This window comes from Amborella trichopoda, chromosome 4 (assembly GCF_054954075.1).
Source record: "Amborella trichopoda isolate Santa Cruz 75 chromosome 4, AtrichopodaSantaCruz75HAP2 v2.0, whole genome shotgun sequence".
Classification (NCBI taxonomy): domain Eukaryota; kingdom Viridiplantae; phylum Streptophyta; class Magnoliopsida; order Amborellales; family Amborellaceae; genus Amborella; species Amborella trichopoda.
In genome coordinates this window covers 47,219,883-47,241,479 of record NC_142339.1, presented here as the reverse complement: position 1 = coordinate 47,241,479, position 21,597 = coordinate 47,219,883, and the positions used below count along the sequence as shown (strand labels likewise).

The following is a 21,597-nucleotide window of genomic DNA, read 5'->3' as shown; positions in this document are numbered from 1 at the left end:
ATTAGAGAGTAGGTTTTCAGACCTAGCATCAAGCAAAGCAGTACTTCCAACAAAGTGGAGAGTAATCGTATATATAAGAGTATTAACAACGTCACCTTCATTATTTATTATATCTTGACCAAATTCATTTTTGACTGCCCGTTGCGTAGTGGCACCTAATATTTCATTTTTTGTATTTTCATCCATGTAGAAATCTCACCATCCTCTTAACCATCCAGTAAATTCACAGATGATGGCTTTAGCTATTTCTTGATATTGGTTTCTGCTTATTTTGCAGGCAGTTGCATACATGATCATATGTTTCATAAGATCAAGAATTTGATTTTCTGACATTCCATCAATATTCCAATTTACTATAGATCTTCTAGAATAGGATACAGAACTTGTAATTAGATCTTTCTCAAACTGGAGATCTACATGAATAGGCTTGGGATAATACATTCTGGTTTGAGCAACAGGCCTAAATTTTCTCCCATAATCTATTGTATTTATTTCAAGACTTTCTGTTTTGAAAGCTTGTTCCATTTTATGTAGATCATTATAATAAACAGGTTCTTCTTGAAGGACCATAGCTCCTTCGTCAGATTTATTCTTAGAGGCTGCCCCCTTCTCTTTAATATTTAGCTTGGCTAATCTTTTAACTAGTTCATCAACTAACTCTTTAGTGTTATCTTTCTTCTTTATACCTTGGAGATTAAATTGTTCTTTACTAATGGTTGGAGGGGGTTTGAACAACAAAGCTTGTTTCCCTTTATGATCCACGACTCTTTCTTGGGACTTATTAATCATATTTTCAATTCTAGTTGTTTGTTTTCCAATTGTCTGTAGACAAAGATTGGTGTAATTATTTTGTTCAATTATGTGTGGGATATCATCTATTTTATGTGTATGGTGATCAGTTTCTGTTGGGGTAATTTTATAAGGTGAGACCTTAGTTTCTGTTTTTTCTTCAGATTTTCCTTTTATCTGAATATTTGTTTCAGGGGGATGAATGGATTCTAGTTTTTCTCCTTGTGTAGTATGAAAAGTTTGATATGGGCTTTTGGCTATATTAAGACTGAATTATGGGATATTGATATTTTTCTCTGTTAAGATGCATTTAACCATTCAAAGAATGGTACATTTTTTTTATGTTTTAATATGAATTTATTAAATTTGATATGCAGAGCATCAAGTAATTCTTGGGGAAATTCTGTTAGATACCAATCTCGGATTCTCTTATTTTCATTAGACAGAAAGTCCAGTTGTATCAACTTTTTGTTTATTTAAACTTTTCTTCAGCTCGGAGAGTAAAAATATTAAAATCTAAGTCTGAAGGTGTTGGTTATTTATCTGGAGAGCTAGGTTCATAGATTTTATAAACTGGTTGTTGTACTTGACTATTTGTTCTAGTCAGACCCTCAACTATGAGTCTCTTATAATTCCGCTCGTGTTCAGACTGAGGAGCAGCGGAAGTAGAACATCTAGAAGGACAATTAGAAATATTTATTCTGGTTCACCTAGATGAGTTAAATTGTATTTCAACATCCCCATCAGGATATTATATTATTTGTTTTAGTTCTCTGTTTATAAGAGTTCTAGACTGTTGATTTTCACAGTGCAAAGACCATTTTTCAGGGAGCCTGATCTGAGACCAAGATACAGACCTAAGTATAAAAATATTAGATTTCTCTATATTAGTTTGAAATAACACTACTTGTCCCTTAGTATCCATTTGCAGTACATTGGGGCATAAAGTATTCATGACTTTATAACATATTCTATAGACTAAGGCAATATTCTGGGATCCTGAATCCATGTCAAATCCTTGGGTTTTTAAGTTTAAGGTAGGGACTTTTAAGAGATTGGGATCAGTCAAGGCTACTGAAAAATTTGGAAAACAATTAAAGTATATTGGACCATTGCAAAGACTTGATTCTACTATTCCTAAAAGAGAATAAAAAAACTTCTTATGTCGTTCATCTCTTAAACAGAGTAGAATAGAATTATCTAAACCTATTCTAGTAAGTGGTTTTATAGCGACTTGAACAAGTTCTATATGCAAATATTTGTAATATTTATTCTTATGTTCTTGTATCATGCGATTAGAAAGAGGTTGGAAACTATTCTGCGCATCTGTGATAGAAATGTTTTGTTCTACAGTCTTAATAGAAAAACTAGTTTTGAACTCAAATGTCCATTTTCTATAAACATTAGAAGCTGGGACTTTGGGGATGTTCAAGTTTTGGATTTGTTTCTCTATATTGTTTATAATTACTTCTTGTCTATTTCTTACACGCAGTGTACTAGAAGAAGATGCTGTCCTACTGGATAGTGTTCTAAAGAAATTTTCCATTTTGAATAATACTTTGATCACTGAGTCAGTCGGAAACAGTCCATGTACCTTTCACGACACTTCCTGGCGTACTAGTAGTTTGGGTTACGACTTATATATATATATATATATATATATATATATATATATATATATATACACACACACACACACACACACACATACATGGTTATGTTAGGATGCTCACATTAAAGAGCATTTCATAATTGCACTTAACAAATTTTGGACACTTCTATACACTTGTTTTGTAATGGAGCATTTTTATAATAAGGGTGTTTTTGGTCATTAGAAGGGGGTGACATCATCCACATGGGGTATGATATCACTCACATGGAGCATACTTAAAATTCAAATACAAAATCCAATCGTGACCATTAGATCGGCCTTGATTTAATATTTCCTTTTTGTGCAGTTCCAAGTATGAAGTAAGTTTCCGAATCTCATCAGTGAAATAGAATACTTGAAATTCAACATACCCCTTTTTTTCTTTGACTCATATTCCCCAAGAAGTGGATCCTGCTCTAATAGCTCTGAATAAATCAAATACATATATTAAGATACGGTGGCTTCTTATTCCATGACAACGAAAGCACTTTTTCATTCTTTCATATACACTTAGAAAAGAAGATGTTCCATACTAACGGATTCGGGTCCATAACCATGGGTTCCATTACACAAGATCTTGTAGCACTTACCAATGAGGCCATATCAATGAACATTGCCCATAAAAAATCAATTATAGATACCAGATTCAATCTGGGCTGTTGGACTTACACTATTCTATCATGATATTTTCCAGAAAAAATTTATGCAAGATTGACGTCTTAAATTATAGAATTAAGGTGCACCCTAAAAATATATCAAAAAAGGTTGTTTTGACATTGGAAAACATTTAATTGATAATCATCTTGACATTGAGATGTAGTGCATGAAAAAAAAAAAATTTAAGCCCCAAAAGTAGTACATCTTGCAATATGTTATATGGACCGTTCAGTTTCAAGATTTTCATCTATTTATATATTTGCTTGATTTGAACTATTTTAGGATTTTAAAATTTTATAATTAAAGATAAAAATAGATCATCAGGCTATCTTAGAAATTTTGACACCAAAATTGCATTGTATGACAGTTTAGAAGTGCCTTTGATTTTTGGGAAAGATAATGGATACCCTCCAAAATGTAACTTTGTAGACATTCTAACCTCAAATACTTTTAATATCACGCTCTAAACCCACTAGTTTTTTTTGCTTTTACTTTCCAATAAAAAAATAAATCATTTAAAGATTAAACTATCCTTTCCCTCTCTCTCTCTCTTTCTCTCTCTATTTCTACTCTCTCTCTAGACTTAGAGAGGGCGAGTAGAAAAGGAGAGAGAACAAGTAGAGATAGAGAAAAAAAGAGAGAGGGAAAAGGTAATTTAGTTTTTAAATGATTTACTTTTTGACTAGGGTAAAAACAAGAAAAAACAACAGTATGATACTAAAAATATTAGGAGTAGAATGTTTACAAAGTTCATTTTGAGGGATATCCATAATTTTCTTTTGATTTTTAAAGTTGCAACCTCGTGCAAACCACCCCCTTTATTTGAACATTGAACTTAGAACAATGAAAATGATGTGAAAATTTGATTCAAACAAATTCCCAAAATTCTTTTAATGTTGGAGCAATTGTACAATTTGTTACAGCGGTAACACAATATCTTTTCATAATAGAAATGATCTCACTTTGGTAGGCAATTTTAGATGGAGGAGGTTTGGATCCTGAACCGCATCTCGAACAAAGGGTGCACATAGAAAAACGAACAAAGATACAGTGCCACGTGTTTCATTTCCATCTCTCTCTATAAATGTTGAGCAAATGGCAGGATCAGAGGGAGGCAAAAGCTCCTTTCATCCGTTGAAGTGCAAACGGTTCCTGCTCGACCGTCCATGGCCACGGTTAGTAACCCATCCTCAATGTCTGACTCGTAAATTCCCTTCTACATCAGTGCTCTTCCTTTCTCTCTCTGCACCAGTTGAAAGGATTTAGTTTTGATTGATTGAGTAAAACTTTTAAGTAAAGAATTTACTTGCTTCTTTGCTTGTTTTTGCTCTGTGTTCTTATACTTAGGGCTGGATTGCATCGTCAAGTTCTTATAACCAGGAGTCAGTGAATTAAGAGCCTTTGTGCATTCAATGCGTTTTTGAAGGTTAAGAAATCACCACTGGGAATACATTTAGTGAAATGAACTCTTCAAACACATTTGGTGGCATATTTTTAAAGCTTAAAAACAGATCTTATTTTGTTAGTTTCAAAACTGTCATTGTATTCCTTCAAATTTGAAGACCAGAGATCTCTATTGATCAAACCTACACAAAAACCAACATATTTTTTATGGTCTTCTTGAATTGGTGCAAAAAATGAACTTATGCAAGTATAAGGGGGAAGGCAGTAGGAAACCACTCATTGATTTGGGTACCCATGTAAAAGTAGAGCCAAAAATGTAAGGGCTCACTTAATCCTTGGATACAACATAGTTGCTGGTATGAGATCAACTGAAAGGAGTTATGGGACTCTACTTATCTGTATCAAAGAAAAAAAGGCTTGCATGACTGGCACAATTAACTAAAGAGACGACATTTTGAGGCACCCAGTGAGCTTCTCTGGGCACAAAACACTACCTTTCAAATTCATGTGAAGCATTTGGAAAGCTTCAATATGAGCACCTTGACTATAAATCTGGAACCCCACTTTTCAAATTTGGAGTAATACCTCGGTCACTTCTGCTGAGACACACTAATGAAGTTCTGTAATTCATTTGAAGGCCAACGATAGGGATAAGTAAATTATTCATCTTTTCCCTGAAGGAGATTTGGGTAGTGATATATAATTCTAGTTCCTCCAAAAGTTGTTCAAAGAATACTCATATGCTCTAAGGTTCTCCTTTTTGCTAGATAACTAGTGCTATTTAGCCCCAAAAGTATTGGATTTGCGTGCTTTCGTTCTTCATTTTCCAAAATTTTCATTTTTGATTCTTATTAGAGAACTCCACTTTGGATTAGGAACTTTATCTTACTTAACCGGTGTTATTTGGTTGGTAGTTGTTTCAAGATCTTGGGATAGTTTGGCCAGGCTGAATTATAATTCTTATACTTTTTCTATCTACTATTTTTTCAATACCATAGACCTTTTCAATTTTCTCTATGTATGCAAAGTGTAAGCAAAGGTCGAAACAATATTTTCAATTTTTCCATTTTTCTATGTGATAATTTTCGTTACATATGTTGCATTCACTTGAGTAATTCTGCGGCAAAGCTGACATCGACTGCTTATGCAGCTTTCATCAAGGTTTCTTTCTCAATCAATTGGAGTAAAAAGTGAATTCCCCAAGTTTACAGTGGTGACTGATGAAAGGAGCCTTGACTGTAAAAGCAAATGCTCGTGTCACTTCACGAGAAAACAGAAGTTGAATAGAAATGGCCTTAATAGAAAGAAAGCTGGCCAAATGATCAACTATTTCGAGAAGATTAATGATGGAAAGCTTTTTGCAATATCGCCAAATTCCATTGAGATAGCTTTGGATAAAAGAATTCAAACCAATGTGATTGAAGATCGAACCACTTTTATGTTCAGGACAGAAATAGGTGGTCAGGTGTGCTACATAAACTCATCTAAGTAATATTACATTGTACATCTACTTGTATAGGACCTATACTACCTCTTTGTACTCAGTTTTCAAACATGTAGAACTCTCCTTTTGATGCTGATTTTCTTTTTATTTCTTTTTTAACAGGTCAAGGTAGTAGTTTCCCAGAAGAGCATGAATTACGTTATTTCTGTTGAACTCATATCCTTAACAGATGTCTGTTATCAGAATTTGGAATTACATTGGGTAATCTGCCTCATTGTCATTTTTCTTAATCTACCCTTTTTACTCTCCCATTCATTTTGACAGATATGCATGTGGTGGAGTTCTACTTGTATCTTCGACATGGAATCATCAAATGCATAATTTACTTGCTATTATGAGTGAGTGAACATGTCGACTGAAACACAAAAATATTAAGATGGGTATCCTTTTAATTTCATGAAATCAACCCATCATAGGCAATTTGGCACTGACTCAAAGCAGATTCCTTGGCCATGTGTTTGTACTTGTTAAATCACTACTTAAAAGGCTCCCATCTTTTCTGAAGGGAGCTGGAGGAGGAAAATTTACCATTATTTTCTTTTCTAACGTGACAGAATGATATCGTAGTTTCAAGATCTATATCATTCAGCTTGGTTGCACTTAATTCTTTCCTTTTTTTTTTGTAGTAAAACTCTTACTAGGGAGCAATTCGAGTTGAAAACCATGATATTATACTTTCAAGATCTATATCATTCAGCTTGCTGCACTTAATTCTTTCCTTTTTTTTTGTAGTAGGACTCTTACTAGTGAGCAATTTGAGTTGAAAACTGTGATAATATTGTATCAAATATTGTCTCCATTTTGCTTGTTTGTCTTTTATTTAGTTGACAAATATTGTTAATTTTGTGTCTGCAAACCTAGAGACTTCTAGTTGATACTTTTCCATTACATTTGACTTCTAGTTGATACTCTTCATTACATTTGATTAAGTTCAAGGATTACAGATTTTGATTGTATGTGGTTGCATGTTTTTATTAATTGATATACCAAATGCTTATACTGATAGTTGTTATTGGCAGGGTATCTTTCGATCGGATTCTTCATGTTGGGTTCTCTTAGACTCTGAAAACTCACCTTCAGGCACAGATCTTGTTAAATCTGAAAGGTATGCCTGAGAATGGAAATTAGCGTCTTTGATACTTCATTATACTCTTTGATACTTCTCTCATCACTACATAATTGAAACAGAATTTTTATCTATCATTCCATTAAAATGGTTTTTTCATACATCTGCACCTTGAATGGATGCTATGGGTGATATTAAAATATGGAATCTTTGAAGTCTGCGAGTCCTTTGAAAATTGTCTTTTTGATTTTAGCGGAGAGGATTGCATGAAGACACTGTTCAAGAAAACTTGCTCGGGTGAACATTCATTGGAGTTGATGTTTGATTCATGTCAAGCGCCTTTCTATATTTCATTTATCGTCTATTCTCCTTTTGATTCTGCTTGGGGGAATTCGCAGATACGGTAGTGCCTATCTCATATATGTGGTTATCCAACTAAATATTCCTTTGCTCTGAATTATGGTAATACTATTAAGCCTTGCCCACCATCAGGTCCTGCACTTTCCATGAAAGTGCATGGCATTCATCTTATTTGATTGTCAATCCATTTTGTGGATGACCGTTTTGTCCTCTGGTTTGACTGAATTTTATCCCTAATTTTTTTCTGTGAAGTGAATTTCCTCAATTTAATGGAAAAGATGCTTACTGTTGGTCGTTTCAATTAACAGTTGCATTTGGTAGCTATCGTTTTTCTGTTATGAAATTTTCTTGCGGGTAAAATAAAAACAAGGTACAAATGGTGTTATTTTCAAAGTTAACTCCCTCAAGGAGACATAGAATGCCATCAACCTGAATCATCACATTGACAACATCCTGAACCCTCCTTACCCACTCCAACATTTTCTGGCCTGTTTGTCTACTAGCTTCTACGATCTAACAATTAGTAGTTGTCAGAGAAGGGGGAGAGAGAAATGAAAGAAAAGAGGGAGAGGAAGGGAGAGTAATGTGAGAGTCCCAATTGGATCTCACACACCTAAAATAGGACATACAGGTCATTAACTTAAAATAGAAGGATTAGAAAAGGGACTTTTAACAACCTCTCAAACTGGAGTATAGATGTTGCCCATGCCCAGCTTGGAACAAATTGTTTGAAACAGATTACAACCAAGAGCTTTGGTGAAGATGTCTGCCAACTGATCCTTAGATTTCACATACAATGCAGCCACCTGCTTACTAGGCCTTCTCTTGAATAAAATGACAGTTTAATTTGTTATGTTAGTTCCCCCATGAAACACTGGATTCTTGCTAGATAAGTTGCGGCTTTATTATGACAATAAATCTTTAATGGCTCAGCAATAGTAAACCCTGTGTCCTGCATTAGTGTCTTCAGCCGCATTATTTCACATGTAGTATGTGCCATTGCTCTACATTTGGCCTCTGCAGTTGATCCAACAACAATATTTTGTTTCTTACTTCTCCATGTAACTATATTTCCACCAATAAATGTACAATAGCCTGTGGTAGGCCACCTGTAAGATGGAGAACCTGCATAATCTAAGTAACCCTCATTGGTCAAATCATTATTTGACTTTTAAATCTGACCTCTACTTGAGCTACCTTCAGATGCCTCCAAGTTATATGAAAGACATCCTATTGAGGAATCCTTGGAGAGTGCACAAACCAACTCACTATACTTAACAAAAGCAATATTAGGCGTAGTAATGGTCTGATAAATCAGCCTGCCTATCAGTCTTCTGTACCTTCTTGGAACCCCAAACAACTGGCTCTCATCAGCCAATGATTTTGTTACTTGAATCTATAGTAGTATCAACTAGTTTAGTCCCTAACGTGGCAGCCACTGCCAACAAGTCAGTCGCATACTTTCTTTGTGACAAACCAATGCCATGCTTTGATTTGGCTATAGTTCAATTCCTAGAAAATACTGGCCCAAATCCTTTGTTTGAATGTATCTTAATTAGCTGCCTCTTCAAATGACTGATTCCTTCTTGATCATTGCATGTAATGACAATATTATCAACGTAGACAATTGAGACAATTATCCTGGAAGCCTGTTTCCAGATATACATGAAATGATTTGCATAGCTATGTTGAAACGATATGCAAAACCAAGTTCACTAAATTTCTCAAACCATGCACGTGGGACTGTTTTAGACTGTAAATGGCTTTCTACAACTTACATATCTTAGCTGAGTCCCCTGAGCAACAAACCCAGGTGGGTGCTTCATATACACCTCCTCTTGTAAATCACCATAAAGGAAGGCATTCTTCACATTAACCTGCCATAGTGGCTAGCCGTTGTTTGCTGTTACAAATATAAGTGCTCAAACTAAATTAAGTCCATGTACAAAAGTTTCAGACTAATCAATCGTAAAAGGTTTGGGTGGATCCTTTTGGTAACCAACCTGGTGTTTAATCTCGCGATGGTACTGTAGGCTGATATTTTACTGCATAAACCCAATGCGGCCCAACAGTTCTTTTTCCAGCTGGTAACTCTGTGAGCTCCCATGTATCATTCAAGTTGAGTGCATTCATTTCCTCTTCCAATGCTTTCTTCCACCTAGTATGAGAAAGTGCTTTTTGATAAGACTTAGGGATAAAAATAGGTGAAAGAGCTAAAGAAAAACTTTGATAAGATGGGGTCAAATTTGCAAAGGTAACAAAATAAGCAATGAAATGAGTATAAGACCTTTTACTTTTATGGATGCAATAGGTCCATTATCATCACTAGACACAGAATGTGAGTTCGAAGCAAAAAGTAGAACTATAGATGGAGATGAAGGGTTAATTGGTTGGTTGAGTTGGTGGAGGGGGTCCATCCTGCAATTTCCTTCTTGTGTAAACCTTTGTGGGCTGCTCTTGAGGGACATTCTGATGTGTAGATGCAACAGGTTTAGTTGTTCTAGGTAACTGAGGTGAAGAAGAAGTATCAACAGGAGTAGGAAGAGGAACTATTGAAGATGAGGACTGTGAGGCTTCGTCTAGAGTAGGATAAAACAAATTTGCATCAAGCATGTGACTATCTTTTGAAAAATAAGGATTATTTCAAAAAAAGATAACATCTGAAGGAAGTGGCAATGTGGAACTCCAGGGAGTAAAATAAAATGATTTCTTTTTTTTTTGGTTAATATTAGTTGACTTTCACTTACAAGTGCCACAAAACAATGCTGTAAATAAGAAAAAAACGCTCAAAAGACAACCTTAGATCTTCCCTCTTTTACCGCCAAATAAATATGGCTCAATCCGAGATTGAATACAAGCTTTAACTATAAATTCTAATACAAGTAATGTTCCTGGAAATTGCAATAAATTGAACATTTATGACTGAAAGTAAACCAAAACAGCTGGGAAGAATTACATGACTTTGCCTAGGGTTACCTCCTTATGACTTGGTATACCCCACATCCAATACCTAACGATTGCGCATTTTGATCCTGTTGGCCCTGCTGAATTCTCTGAGTTGGGAAGCTCCTTTAGGCAATACCTTTTTTGGATCTAGGGTTTGAGAGTATAAAACAATACTGGGGTTTCTCTAGACCCCTTTTGAACCTTTCTAAGCATGCTGCAAGTGGCACCTCCCTTGGGTCTATAAGGGTGGGGTGCCCCTCTATTTTATTAGTGGTTGGCATGCCAACCCCAATTTCCCTAGGGTGGTGCGTGCCGCCCGTTGGGATGAGAGAGAGAGAGAGAGAAGGGGAAAGAGAGAGACTAGGAATTTTAGATTGTGAGAATGAGGAGGTCTACCATCTATTTATAGCCTCCAAGTGGGTTTAGGTATGCCTATCTTATTTATAATTCATCTTGGCCATGGGAATCTTAGGTAATCTGTGAGGTGCAAGAGAAAAAAACTGAGCCATCCATCCCACGAATTAGCCTTCATGATTTAGGGAGGAATCTAGGAATTTTATCCTTTGAATCTTTGACCTCCACTTCTAGTCAACCTAGGATAAGACCAAACAAAATACGTTTTCTATTTTGACTAGAACTTCCTTTTCTCTCACAAAAGATTGTTTCAAAGTAAAAAATATTGGGTCAATTTGAAAGGTTGAAAGAATATTTTCTTAACATAAAATGTTCTCACATGTTCCTTTTAGCCCCTCCACAATTCCTGATATTCTAGAAACACCATTTTAAGAGTTTTTCAATGCTCAAAAAGATTTTTAAAATTTTGAAAATCTTTAAAAGCAACATAAACATTTCTATGATTGAAAATGAAAATTTTAGAAGTGAATTGGTACCAATGGGTCAAGAAAAGTGATTGTTAGGGCACTCCAATTGATCCAGTAACCATAATCTTTAACTATCTTCTCAAACCAATCCAATGAGATCCATGACCCACAGTCTAATGCAAAGGGTCATGATAGACTTGTCAAAGCTGACCAATAAATTGTGAAACCACGGTCTTGAAATGTGGATTACAGGTTCCCCCCGTTACGAGCAAGTCACATGCACATATAACTATAGTGCAAGGGGGACACTCTCTGCGCACATGTACGCATATCCCTTTACAAGTTTGCTTTCCGGTATATATGTCTGTCATGTGTACATGCTGTGCAGAAGTTTGTTGAGGATTCAGCCTTTGCTTTTATAGGCCTATATTCACACACAAGAGATCACAAAGCTCTCTTGGCCTACAATCCATCCTTGGACATCTCTCCGACCTCAACAAGGGGTGACCCTCTAAAAACCCTCTATGTTAGTGCCATACGCTGATGTGCTCAGGGAAAAGGATTTTAGACATGACCAGGGCCATAAACCACCTAACCCTAGGTCTGTCAACTAACACACACACACACTCCTATTGAAGTGTATAATATGCTACAACTCATAATTTTACATGCTCTCACGGGCTTTAAAGGCCACAAAACCCCAACAACATCAGCACAAATAAAATTTTTTATAAACCAAGATGATAGCATCGATAACCTTTTTGAAATCATGAACACCCAAGAAAAGCACACTTGACAGCTTGAGGATCTAATTTGTCATTGCCAGCACCCAACACATGAACAAAGAAAACACACCCAAACACTCATGGAGGAAGAACAAATAAGAGTATCAGGGAAGATAATAGACCACTGTGTTTTTCCATTCAAAACTAAAGATGGCAACAAGATTAAATAAACTTTTGGAACATGCATATTAATTAGCAAAGTGTGGGTTACTTCAAGTAAATGTTGATTTTTTCTTGCAGCGACACCGTTCTATTGTGGAGTATGTGTAAATTGCATTTTGAACAAAATAATTTTTGAAATTTTCTCGAAAGATACTCTTGAACGTTATCTTAACGTAAAAGAAACACTCATTCTTATTGCATTGAGTTTAGATGTCCTTGTGAAACAATTTAAATCTGGTTAAAATCTCAGATATTTCTTTTATTAAATATAATCATGTCATTCGTGAATAATGATCCACGAAAATTACAAAATATTTTTGGCTTGACAAACTTTGTACTGTAGCAGGATCTCAGATATCATAATGAACAACTGTAAATGGAAACAGGTCTCCATTTATAAGTTTGAGGATGTAATGACACCCTAGGATGCTTGTTTAACTGACAAGCCTCACACTCTAAAGTAGACCCGGACCCTACGGAAGAGGCTAACAATTACACGTTATTGAGAGAAGGAAGACCCAAGGAGAAGCAGTAGAGTGAAAAGCAACATCAATCAGATTATCATCCTAATAGTATAAGCCACATGACTCATACCTGCTAGCAGTCGTCCTCCTCGTGCTTAGATCTTGAAAGACGTAAGAAGAGGGTAAAAAGTTATGGAGCAGTAAAGAGACTTAGTTAATTTGCTCACAGACAACAAACTGAAGGGACATAGAGGATAGAGAAAGGGAAGAAGTAGGCATACCTATATCCTGTCTAGACACACTAGACCGTAATTCATCAGCCAAAGTAAAAGAGGAATTAGAAATACACTTACTTAGAGATAAAAAAAACAACAGACTCACTAGTCATGTGGTCAAAAGCTCCAAAGTCAATAACCCAAGGAGTAGGTTTTTTATAGTACATAAGTACCTGAGTTTGCAAGGGTGGCAATGGAAGTAGAAGAATGGGCATTAGGTTTCTCTACTTGTTTAACAAGTTTATGCTATTCATCTCTTGTAAGCACAATAATTATGGTAGGAGATGATCACTAGGCCCATTCAGATAAACATCATCGTCCTCAAATGTGTACGTAACCTAATTTTCCCAAACATGCTTACCAATCTTATCCCAATACTTACCAATTGTATAAATTTTATGCTCACAATAAGTACACTTTCGAGTTCCACAACCTTCCTCCATCATGTTTACCACAGCCCTTCCTAACTCACGACCACTTCCCCTATCTCTGGCTCCATCACCTCTCCCCACAAATGTATTCAATGCTGATTCATCACTAACACTTGAGTCAGAAGGTGTAGGATATGTAGATATGTTAACACATTCAATGTGCGCATACACATTATTAAGGGATGCTAGCCAAAATTGTGCACGAACAAGATGGTACTTAGGATTAAGACCTGATAAAAATTTGGCAATTATGATTTCTTCACGCTACTTCCTCTATAATTCTACATCATTAGATATAAGCTAATCCAGATTCAACTCTTCTTACATACCTCTAAGAGCACTATAATATTCACTCACACTCTTATTACCTCGTTGCAATCGAAACATTTCTCAAACAGTTCGTATACCTAAGATATGATCTTATCTAAGGATATGTTTTTTCAGAGTATCCCAAAGTTCTTTCGCAATGTCAAGAAATATCACATTTGCACTTATTTGAGGCTCCATACTGCTCCATGACCAAGTCGTAAGTATGTAATTCTCTCACATTCTCTGTTCATATCTACTATCAGACTTTCTGGGCTTGTCCTCGAGTATTTCGATTTCTCCCTAGTACCAAGTGATACGTTAACAGATTGAGCTCATACAACGTAACTGGACTCATTTAATCTTACTGAAGTAATTTGTATCTCCACATGTTCAAGAAGATTGAAGGTTCTTGGATTAATTTCATTCGCCATGAGTGCAGGAAATAAAAGATAAAGTGGCCAACTAGGGTCAACCGAACAATTACTCACACTAAGCGTAGAATTCTAGAAACAACTTTTTCTTTTTTTGAGGATAGAAAAATATCTATCATTCATATCTGAGCATAGCCACTTTCTCACACTTGTACACACTAGGGCAACATTACATTATTGAAATCTGAGCATCACCACACTGCCACTCTTTAAGTAGACTAGGGCAGCACCTATCCAAGAAAAACTTAAGGTTTTTGGGAGAAAGCTTGGGCGGCTCATGCACGGATGCCCACAGACATCCAAATTAGGTAACTTTCCTCTATTGATCTCGATCTTTAAAAAGGAATCACACGAACAGCTCTATCACGACATTACGAAGATCCTCATGGGTACCTGTGCACAAAGAAACGAAAAGAAAAAGAAATCTTGGAAACAACCCTAGGGTTTTGATCGAACAACCCTAGGAAGTAACCCCCTGTTTTTGTTTGTTAGGGTAGAGAAGAAAATGAAGAGGGTGAAATATATATATATATATATATATATATAGAGAGAGAGAGAGAGAGAGAGAGAGAGGGAGGGAGGGAGGGAGGGAGGGAGGGAGGGAGAGAGAGAGAGAGAGATTAAAATGGAAGGAATGTATTTTTTTGTTAGGGAAGAGAAGAAAAATCAAGGGGGAAGAAAATTAAAAGGGAGGAAATATTTAGGATAAAAAAGAAAAGCGAGACGGAAGAAAAGGATCATTAATGTTGAGGGAAGAAAATGATCATTGCTCTGGTACCACGTCAAAGAAGGGGGAGAGAGAGATGAAAGGAAAGAGGGAGAGGAAGGGAGACTAATGTGGGTCCCAATTGGGTCTCATGCACCTCTCATATCCAGTTTATATTACTAAAAATAGTGAAAGGGTAAAACTGCCCATACAGACTAAAATAGGACATATAATAACTTAAAATAAATTAGAAATAAGGATTAGAAAAAAGGACTTTAACCCCCAACTTTATCTCAGGTACCCAATCCTTGATTTCCTTAAATTGATGATTCTTGACTCTCCTTCAGAGAATCTTCTCTGAAATATCTTGAAACTATATATGCTTCCTAAGACAACGTCTTCCTGTAAAATATAAACTGCTTAGGCACTTCGTATGACATGGCAGCTGGAGATCGGGAAACATGGGGTTACAAAGAGGCAAATATGACCTTGATCGTTTGCAAATTGTCTTCTTTCCGCCGAACAATTTACTTCAAAGTTCATGTAATTGGGAATCATCATGAAAACTGCATCGAAAGAAACTTTTGAGGCCTAACTAGATTGTTTTGTGATGAAAAAATCCATGAGTTGTGATGTTTTCCATTGAGTCTGGGAATGTTAATATGAAAGTTTGACATGGATGAAAACTTTTGAAGTATAGATTGTTGGGCATAAAAAGGGATCTTAAACATATAAAAATGAAGGGACTACAAGAACTCTTTCCTGATTATATCTTTGGGAACACTCTAGCAAGATTAAAATTCTATAATGATGAACTCAGCGATACCGTGCAATATGTTCTTGAAAATACTGATGAATGCTGGAAAATTAGAGGATATATGGTTTAAATTTGGTCTCTGCATTTTTCTGTAATCGAAGTGTGTTCGCTAGGGGTTTAGCTGTTTCTTTATTCAGGTTGTAAATGGAGGATGAAAAATGGGTGGGCAAATGCTAAGAGCAAAGTTGGATTAACACATGTCACTTGTGCTCATATCACGTTTGCATAGTAGAACCCCTATAATATAGGAAGAGGACCGGGAAGGAATTTTCTTTGGATCCTTTGAAGTCCTCCAAATACTACAGTGAGGGTTTCATGAATTCGGCAAAACCTTGCCCTGTGGTTCAATTTTCTGTACTGCCTTGTAATCTCCTAAGTCATGTCAAAATTATGGCATTGAAGTTTTAATAATTGAAACAAATTCCTTCGTCTCACTGAGAGACGGTATTACAGGGATGGTTGTATCTTGGGCCCTGAATTGTCTGGAGTTTGCAAGTTTTAGGGCAGTGTATTTGTTGAGTGGCTGGTATCATGTGGCCAGTTCCATGTTGTCTATGCAGAGAAAGGTCATATCATGTCAGAGATCAGTTGAGGGGTACTTCAAACTGAAGTTTGATGGAAGTGCTCAAGGAACCGGGGTTAGCAGTTATTGGTGGTATTCTTAGATATTCACATGAGGACACTATGTTCAAGGCCCCGTTGGGTGTTAGCAATGGGACCGTGGCAGAGGTGTGAGCATCACTCGCCTGGATCCAAATTTTAACTGCTGGCCCTAAATTTCCTTTGGAAATTGAGGTTGATAGCATAACAATATTAGATGGGTCTGAAGGAAGCACTAGCCTGGGAGTGTTGCTCCTTTGAGAGAGAGAGCGATATGGAAATTCTGTATATTCAAGATCATTTCTTTCAGCCATATCCTTCATGAGGCAAATGAGGTTGATGTGCTTGCAAAGAAGGAGCTTAACCTAGAGGATTTAGCTATCTCTTTTGATCATGATGTTTCTATTTTATGATGACACCCCATTTTCTCTTTTCTTGTTTTGTCCTTAAGCATTTAATAATTTATAAAACTGTCACCTCTTTCTAGAAAATAATTGGACTTATGGATTGAACATGAGATTATAAAATAGTAATTTCTCCTCAAATACAAATGCGTGAAGCAAGATATAATCTGATGCACGAAGAAGGGGAAAGAGAATAAATAAATAAGGAAATAAAAGATAAAAATAAAAGATGAGGGATTATACCCTCTCTCAGAGTTTGAAAGGGAGTCCACCCCGAAAAGATCTTTTCACAACATCCAAAATAAACTTTTCTTCTTGTCCCTCTCTTATTTTTTGTTCAGTTACATATTTATATATAAAAAAAAAAACTCTAAACCTTAACTTGCTCCTTAAATTAATATTAAATCTTCCAATTTTGCCCCTCAAATCTTTGCAACAAAAAAAAGACCCAAATACCTTTAAAGAATTTATAAATCCAAAATAACCTCAAACACTATTTTTTATCTCTTAAAAAATAACAAAATAAAAAAAATAAAACCATATTTGTATCATTTTTTCGGGGTTGAGAGAAGCTCGACCTCGAGCTTGTTGAGTCCATCATGTCCTTTTGAGGCCTTTTCAATAATTGGTGATGGATTCGAGTCCCACCATTTACCTTGATACCTAGTCTTCTTATATGAAACAATTGATCAAACACTTTATTGGCAACTTGTAGTTGAACTTTAGGATCCTGGATATTATTTTAATTTCTCTTTCGTTGTTATGAAACTCTAAAAGACCGACCTTGATATCTTGATCACCTGGATGTTCCTAGGTTGTGGTTCTTGTATCAAAATTTGCTCATTACATATGGATTAACATTCGAAATCGATTGTGGAGGTAGATTTATTTCTCATGTGAAAGTTGGCGCCGTATCTATGTGATTGCGAATATCCTCTTCTCCATGAATGGTGCTTTCCACAGTTGCAACTATTGATTCACTACACCGGTCTCTACTCAAATACCCTCCATGTATTGATTTAGGCTCTTTATGCTCTTTGCAAATTGTTGTTTCACAACTTCTATAATTTGTGGCAATAAATGATCTATCATAGGTGAAGGTTTTGGTGGTATTGTGACGGATGGATCTTGTAAAGCTCTGATACCACTTGTTGTAGAGTGAAGCTTTGATACTAATTGATATAGGGAGAAGGGAAAGAGAATAAATAAATGAGAAAATAAATGATAAAAATAAGAAATTAGAGATTATAACCCCTCCCAAGATCTGCAAAGGAGTCCACCCCCAAGAAGATCTCTTCACAAGATCCAAAATAAACTTTTCTTCTCTTCCCTCTCTTCTCCTTTTTGTCTAGTTAATTATTTATAGAAAAAACAACTCTGAACCCTAAATTGCTCCCTAAGAAAGCCTAATTAATATTTAATCTTTCAGTTCTGCATCCAAGCTCTACAATTAAAATAGACACAAATACCCCTAAAGAAAACTAGAAACCCAAAATAACATTAAATCCTTTTTTTATCTCATAATTTTTTTTAAAAAAAATAAAAACCTTGTTTGCATCACAATCACTAACCACAAATGAAATGCAAAAAAAATAAAAACTCTGTTTGCATTGCAATCGCTAACCACAAATGAAGTTATGCAAAACTGGTGATCTTTGGAGGCCTAAAATTCTTACTATTACTAATCCTTAATTTTAAATGGTCATGAACTTGTTCAATTAGTCACAAGCAGCTAAAACTTGGTCATTTACATGACTTATGTTTGATGTGCTAGTTTAAGTGAGGGTGGAACACAAAGCACTGAAGCCTCTTTAGCTATCAAGGAGAGAACTTATAAATCAACTAGGAATACTTGATGTTAATGTGGATTTAGGCTAGTTATGTAGGTGACTGGTTGGTCTAAGAAGGGTGAGGACCTTAAGCTCTACCTTAACTCGTCCCAAGCTTGAGAAAAGGTGGTGAGTTGTTTTAGGTAGGCAGCCAATGTAAAACTATACTAAACCTTCTCATGAATTCTTAAGGCACGATATCTAAAAGATGTCGTGCATAGAATTAGAGCTGAGGGGGCAAAGTGGAGATGTGTAACTGGAGTTTTATGTGATCGCTGCATATCAATGAAGTTGAAGGGTATGTTTTATAGGACAACTAGGAGACCAGCTTTGCTTTATGGGACAGAATGTCAGGCAGCCAAAAAACACCATATCCAAATGATGATTGTAGTTGAGATGAGGATGTTGAGATGGATGGGTGGCAAGACAAGAAGGGATAGAAGTCAAAATGAATACATTTGAGAGAACTTAGGTGTGACACCGATAGGTTATAAGATGAGAGAAAATAGACTTAGGTGGGCTGGCCATGTGCAGTGTACACCCAGTACAACACATGTTAGGAGGTGCGAGTTAGTTCAAGTGGAAGACGCAAAAAGGGGAAGGGGTATGCCCAAAAGGACATGGTGGGAAGTATTAAAAAGGATATGGTGACTTATGGCCTTACTGAGGGTATAACCCTCAATAGAGCAGAATGATGGACCTAGGTTTGTGTAGCCAAAAAGTTGGGAAAAGGATTTTGATGATGATGATGATGATGTGGGGGACTGGTTGTGGGTGATAGAGTCTTCATACACGGGAACTAATGGACTCATATTGTTTGCCATAAAAATAGTCTGATAACTATTGAACATACATTGTAGGTACTATGTGTTGGCTGCAAGCAATAGATAGATCAGCTACTCCTAGAGAGGATTATAAATATGTTACTTAAGAAGAAATGAGTCAGTGTTATTTGTTGCCTTTTTTATCTATATCAACAACATAATGCTTGACTAGCGAGCTCTAGGACAAGGGACATGGGAGTGACCATTGGAGAGAAGATAAGATATTTGGTGTTAGTGAATGGAGATAGATAAGAACTCATGTGTATGCCTGGAGAAGATTATGTTTTTTTATGCCCTTTTAAGTTTCTTCCAGGTTGGGCCCCCTTTATGTTTTCTTTTAACTACATTGATGCCTTGGTTCTTTCTTATTTATACATTTCTTAAGGAAAACCGGGTTAGAGAGGAAGGAGAAGGGATTTTCATGAGAAGAGGAATGCAACTGAAAGGGTAACAGGGAAGAGGTAGATTGGTAACAAATATACACTGTAACTGTTAACACTTGAGCGTACTCCTGCTTGCCATCATCATTTCTCAGTAGTAATTATAATTTTTCTATTTGTAAAGTTATAGGATAAAAGGAGCTTATTCTGTCACCAAATAATTCTCACCTTTTTGCACTGTACAGGACTCACAGGAAAACAAATTTTGTTGTTCCTGTTGGTATTGGAAGGGGCAATCCTCTCCCCTTGGGCGTTTCCTTGAATGATGATGGCTCAACAAACTTTTCTCTCTTTTCACGCAATGCCGAAAATGTGGTCTTGTGTTTATATGATGAGAATACTGCTAAACCTGCTGTAAGATCTTTAAGTTTCTTTATTTTTCTTGTTTTCTAATTTGAGCAGGCATGATGGGCTTGCACACAATTGTAATTCTGAGCTAGATAGTACCACTTGTGTTTACCAAGCCTCACTAGTTCTTTCTTTCATATGCGGTAGTTCTTGTATACACGTGCAGATGTACCTGTGTGCTCTATCCTCTAGTAGTGGTGAATTCCTTACTTTGCTCATGAATTTGTTTAATATGCTTATAGTTGATTCTTGACCTGTGCATTCTTCTTTGAATGCAGTTAGAGATTGAATTGGACCCATATATTAATCGAAGTGGTGATATGTGGCATGTATCTTTATCAAGTGTCCGACAATACTTGAGTTATGGATTTCGGTGCAAGGTATGGAAAACGTGTGATGTAATTCTTTTTCCCTATAAGTCTTTTTATGTTTAAAATCTGCTCTTGGAATTGATCATATTATTTTCGTTGATAGCCTCAATATGATGTTTATTGTCATTTACTTGGCAGTTGATTAGCTAACTTAGCGGAAAGAACCATTTGGGCGCTTATAAAAGTCAAGGCTTCACAAATAGCTATAGAAACGTTTCTTGAAATATAATCTCAATTGGATGATCTAGAAGCAGCGGATAATATTATGTATATTAGTCATGTTTGTGCGACCGTTGCATCCAAAGGCACGTCTGTGTTAGGGAATCCGCCTTGTAATTAGTTTGTTTGAGCGTAAGAAATTACACTTTGTCGCTTCTTCTGAAAGTCTTCTTCACGATATTAACTATTCTCCGGGGATAATCCATCTCACTTTACGGTCTATATTGCTAAGAAAGATAAAATACCTTCCGTATTCAAGGGAACTAAGAAAAGTGAAATATTGAAGTCCTCCCAGAGGGACTCTTGCTATTGTCTCAATAGGATTCTGCACACCAACAGGCCTGCAAAGGTCTTGAAAAAAGGCAGGCCATTTCTAACTAAACCACCCACATAGAAGTTAAAATACAACAGTCTAGTGTATAAGAGATGAAGAAGAGTGAGGAAGATTAAGGCCTAGGAAAAGAAAGAGTTTTAAAGATGAGAGAGAGACCCACGTTGGGGAGAGAATTAGGGAGAGGGGTCATGTTGATTTCATAATAACCCCAACACCTCACTTAAATCTCCTTCTATAATAATAAAACATTTTCAATCCCACATCACAGTGAAACTGACAAGGGACTGATGGCTTTCTTCTTACCTGACTGAAAAAGTAAAACCTATTAAAGTACGATACTGCCCTTGAGTAAGGTAAAAGACAAAGAAATCCCTATGGACTTGAATACAAGAAAAATAAATCTGGACTTTGGTATTCACATCACTTCCATATCGGTCATGCCCAGCTTGCTTAAGATCACTTGTAGTCAAGATTTCCCAATAACCATGGTAAGAATGTCTGCTGGTGAATACAGTGGCTATGTAAGATTCCTGGGATGTAAATGAAAGTATATGGAACCGAGCCTAAGGTACACCACTTGATACTTTCCCTTAAACTTTGTTTTTTTGGGGGGAAGGTCAGTGGGGATGACGAGCTCATGCCCACTTTTG

The 21,597-nt window shown here is 36.2% G+C and overlaps 1 protein-coding gene across 32 annotated transcripts in view; it reads left to right on the top strand.

Moving 5' to 3' along the window:
* The first annotated feature begins 4,195 nt into the window (after positions 1 to 4,195).
* The window catches only part of DBE1 (debranching enzyme 1), a 104,248-nt gene continuing 86,846 nt past the window's right edge, over positions 4,196 to 21,597 (top strand). For 22 of the 32 annotated variants that reach the window (XR_016054574.1, XR_016054580.1, XR_016054575.1 and 19 more), the window contains exons 1-7: positions 4,196 to 4,272; positions 5,652 to 5,966; positions 6,108 to 6,206; positions 7,025 to 7,110; positions 7,325 to 7,474; positions 19,861 to 20,029; positions 20,302 to 20,403. Coding sequence is in view for 11 of the 32 variants with exons in the window: in XM_088865367.1 (XP_088721493.1) it covers positions 4,264 to 4,272; positions 5,652 to 5,966; positions 6,108 to 6,206; positions 7,025 to 7,110; positions 7,325 to 7,474; positions 19,861 to 20,029; positions 20,302 to 20,403 (930 nt within the window). In the remaining 21 variants the exon portion in view is untranslated. The remainder of the gene's footprint in view (positions 4,273 to 5,651; positions 5,967 to 6,107; positions 6,207 to 7,024; positions 7,111 to 7,324; positions 7,475 to 19,860; positions 20,030 to 20,301; positions 20,404 to 21,597) is intronic. The other 10 variants (XR_016054582.1, XR_016054581.1, XR_016054571.1 and 7 more) reach the window with 1 other exon arrangement.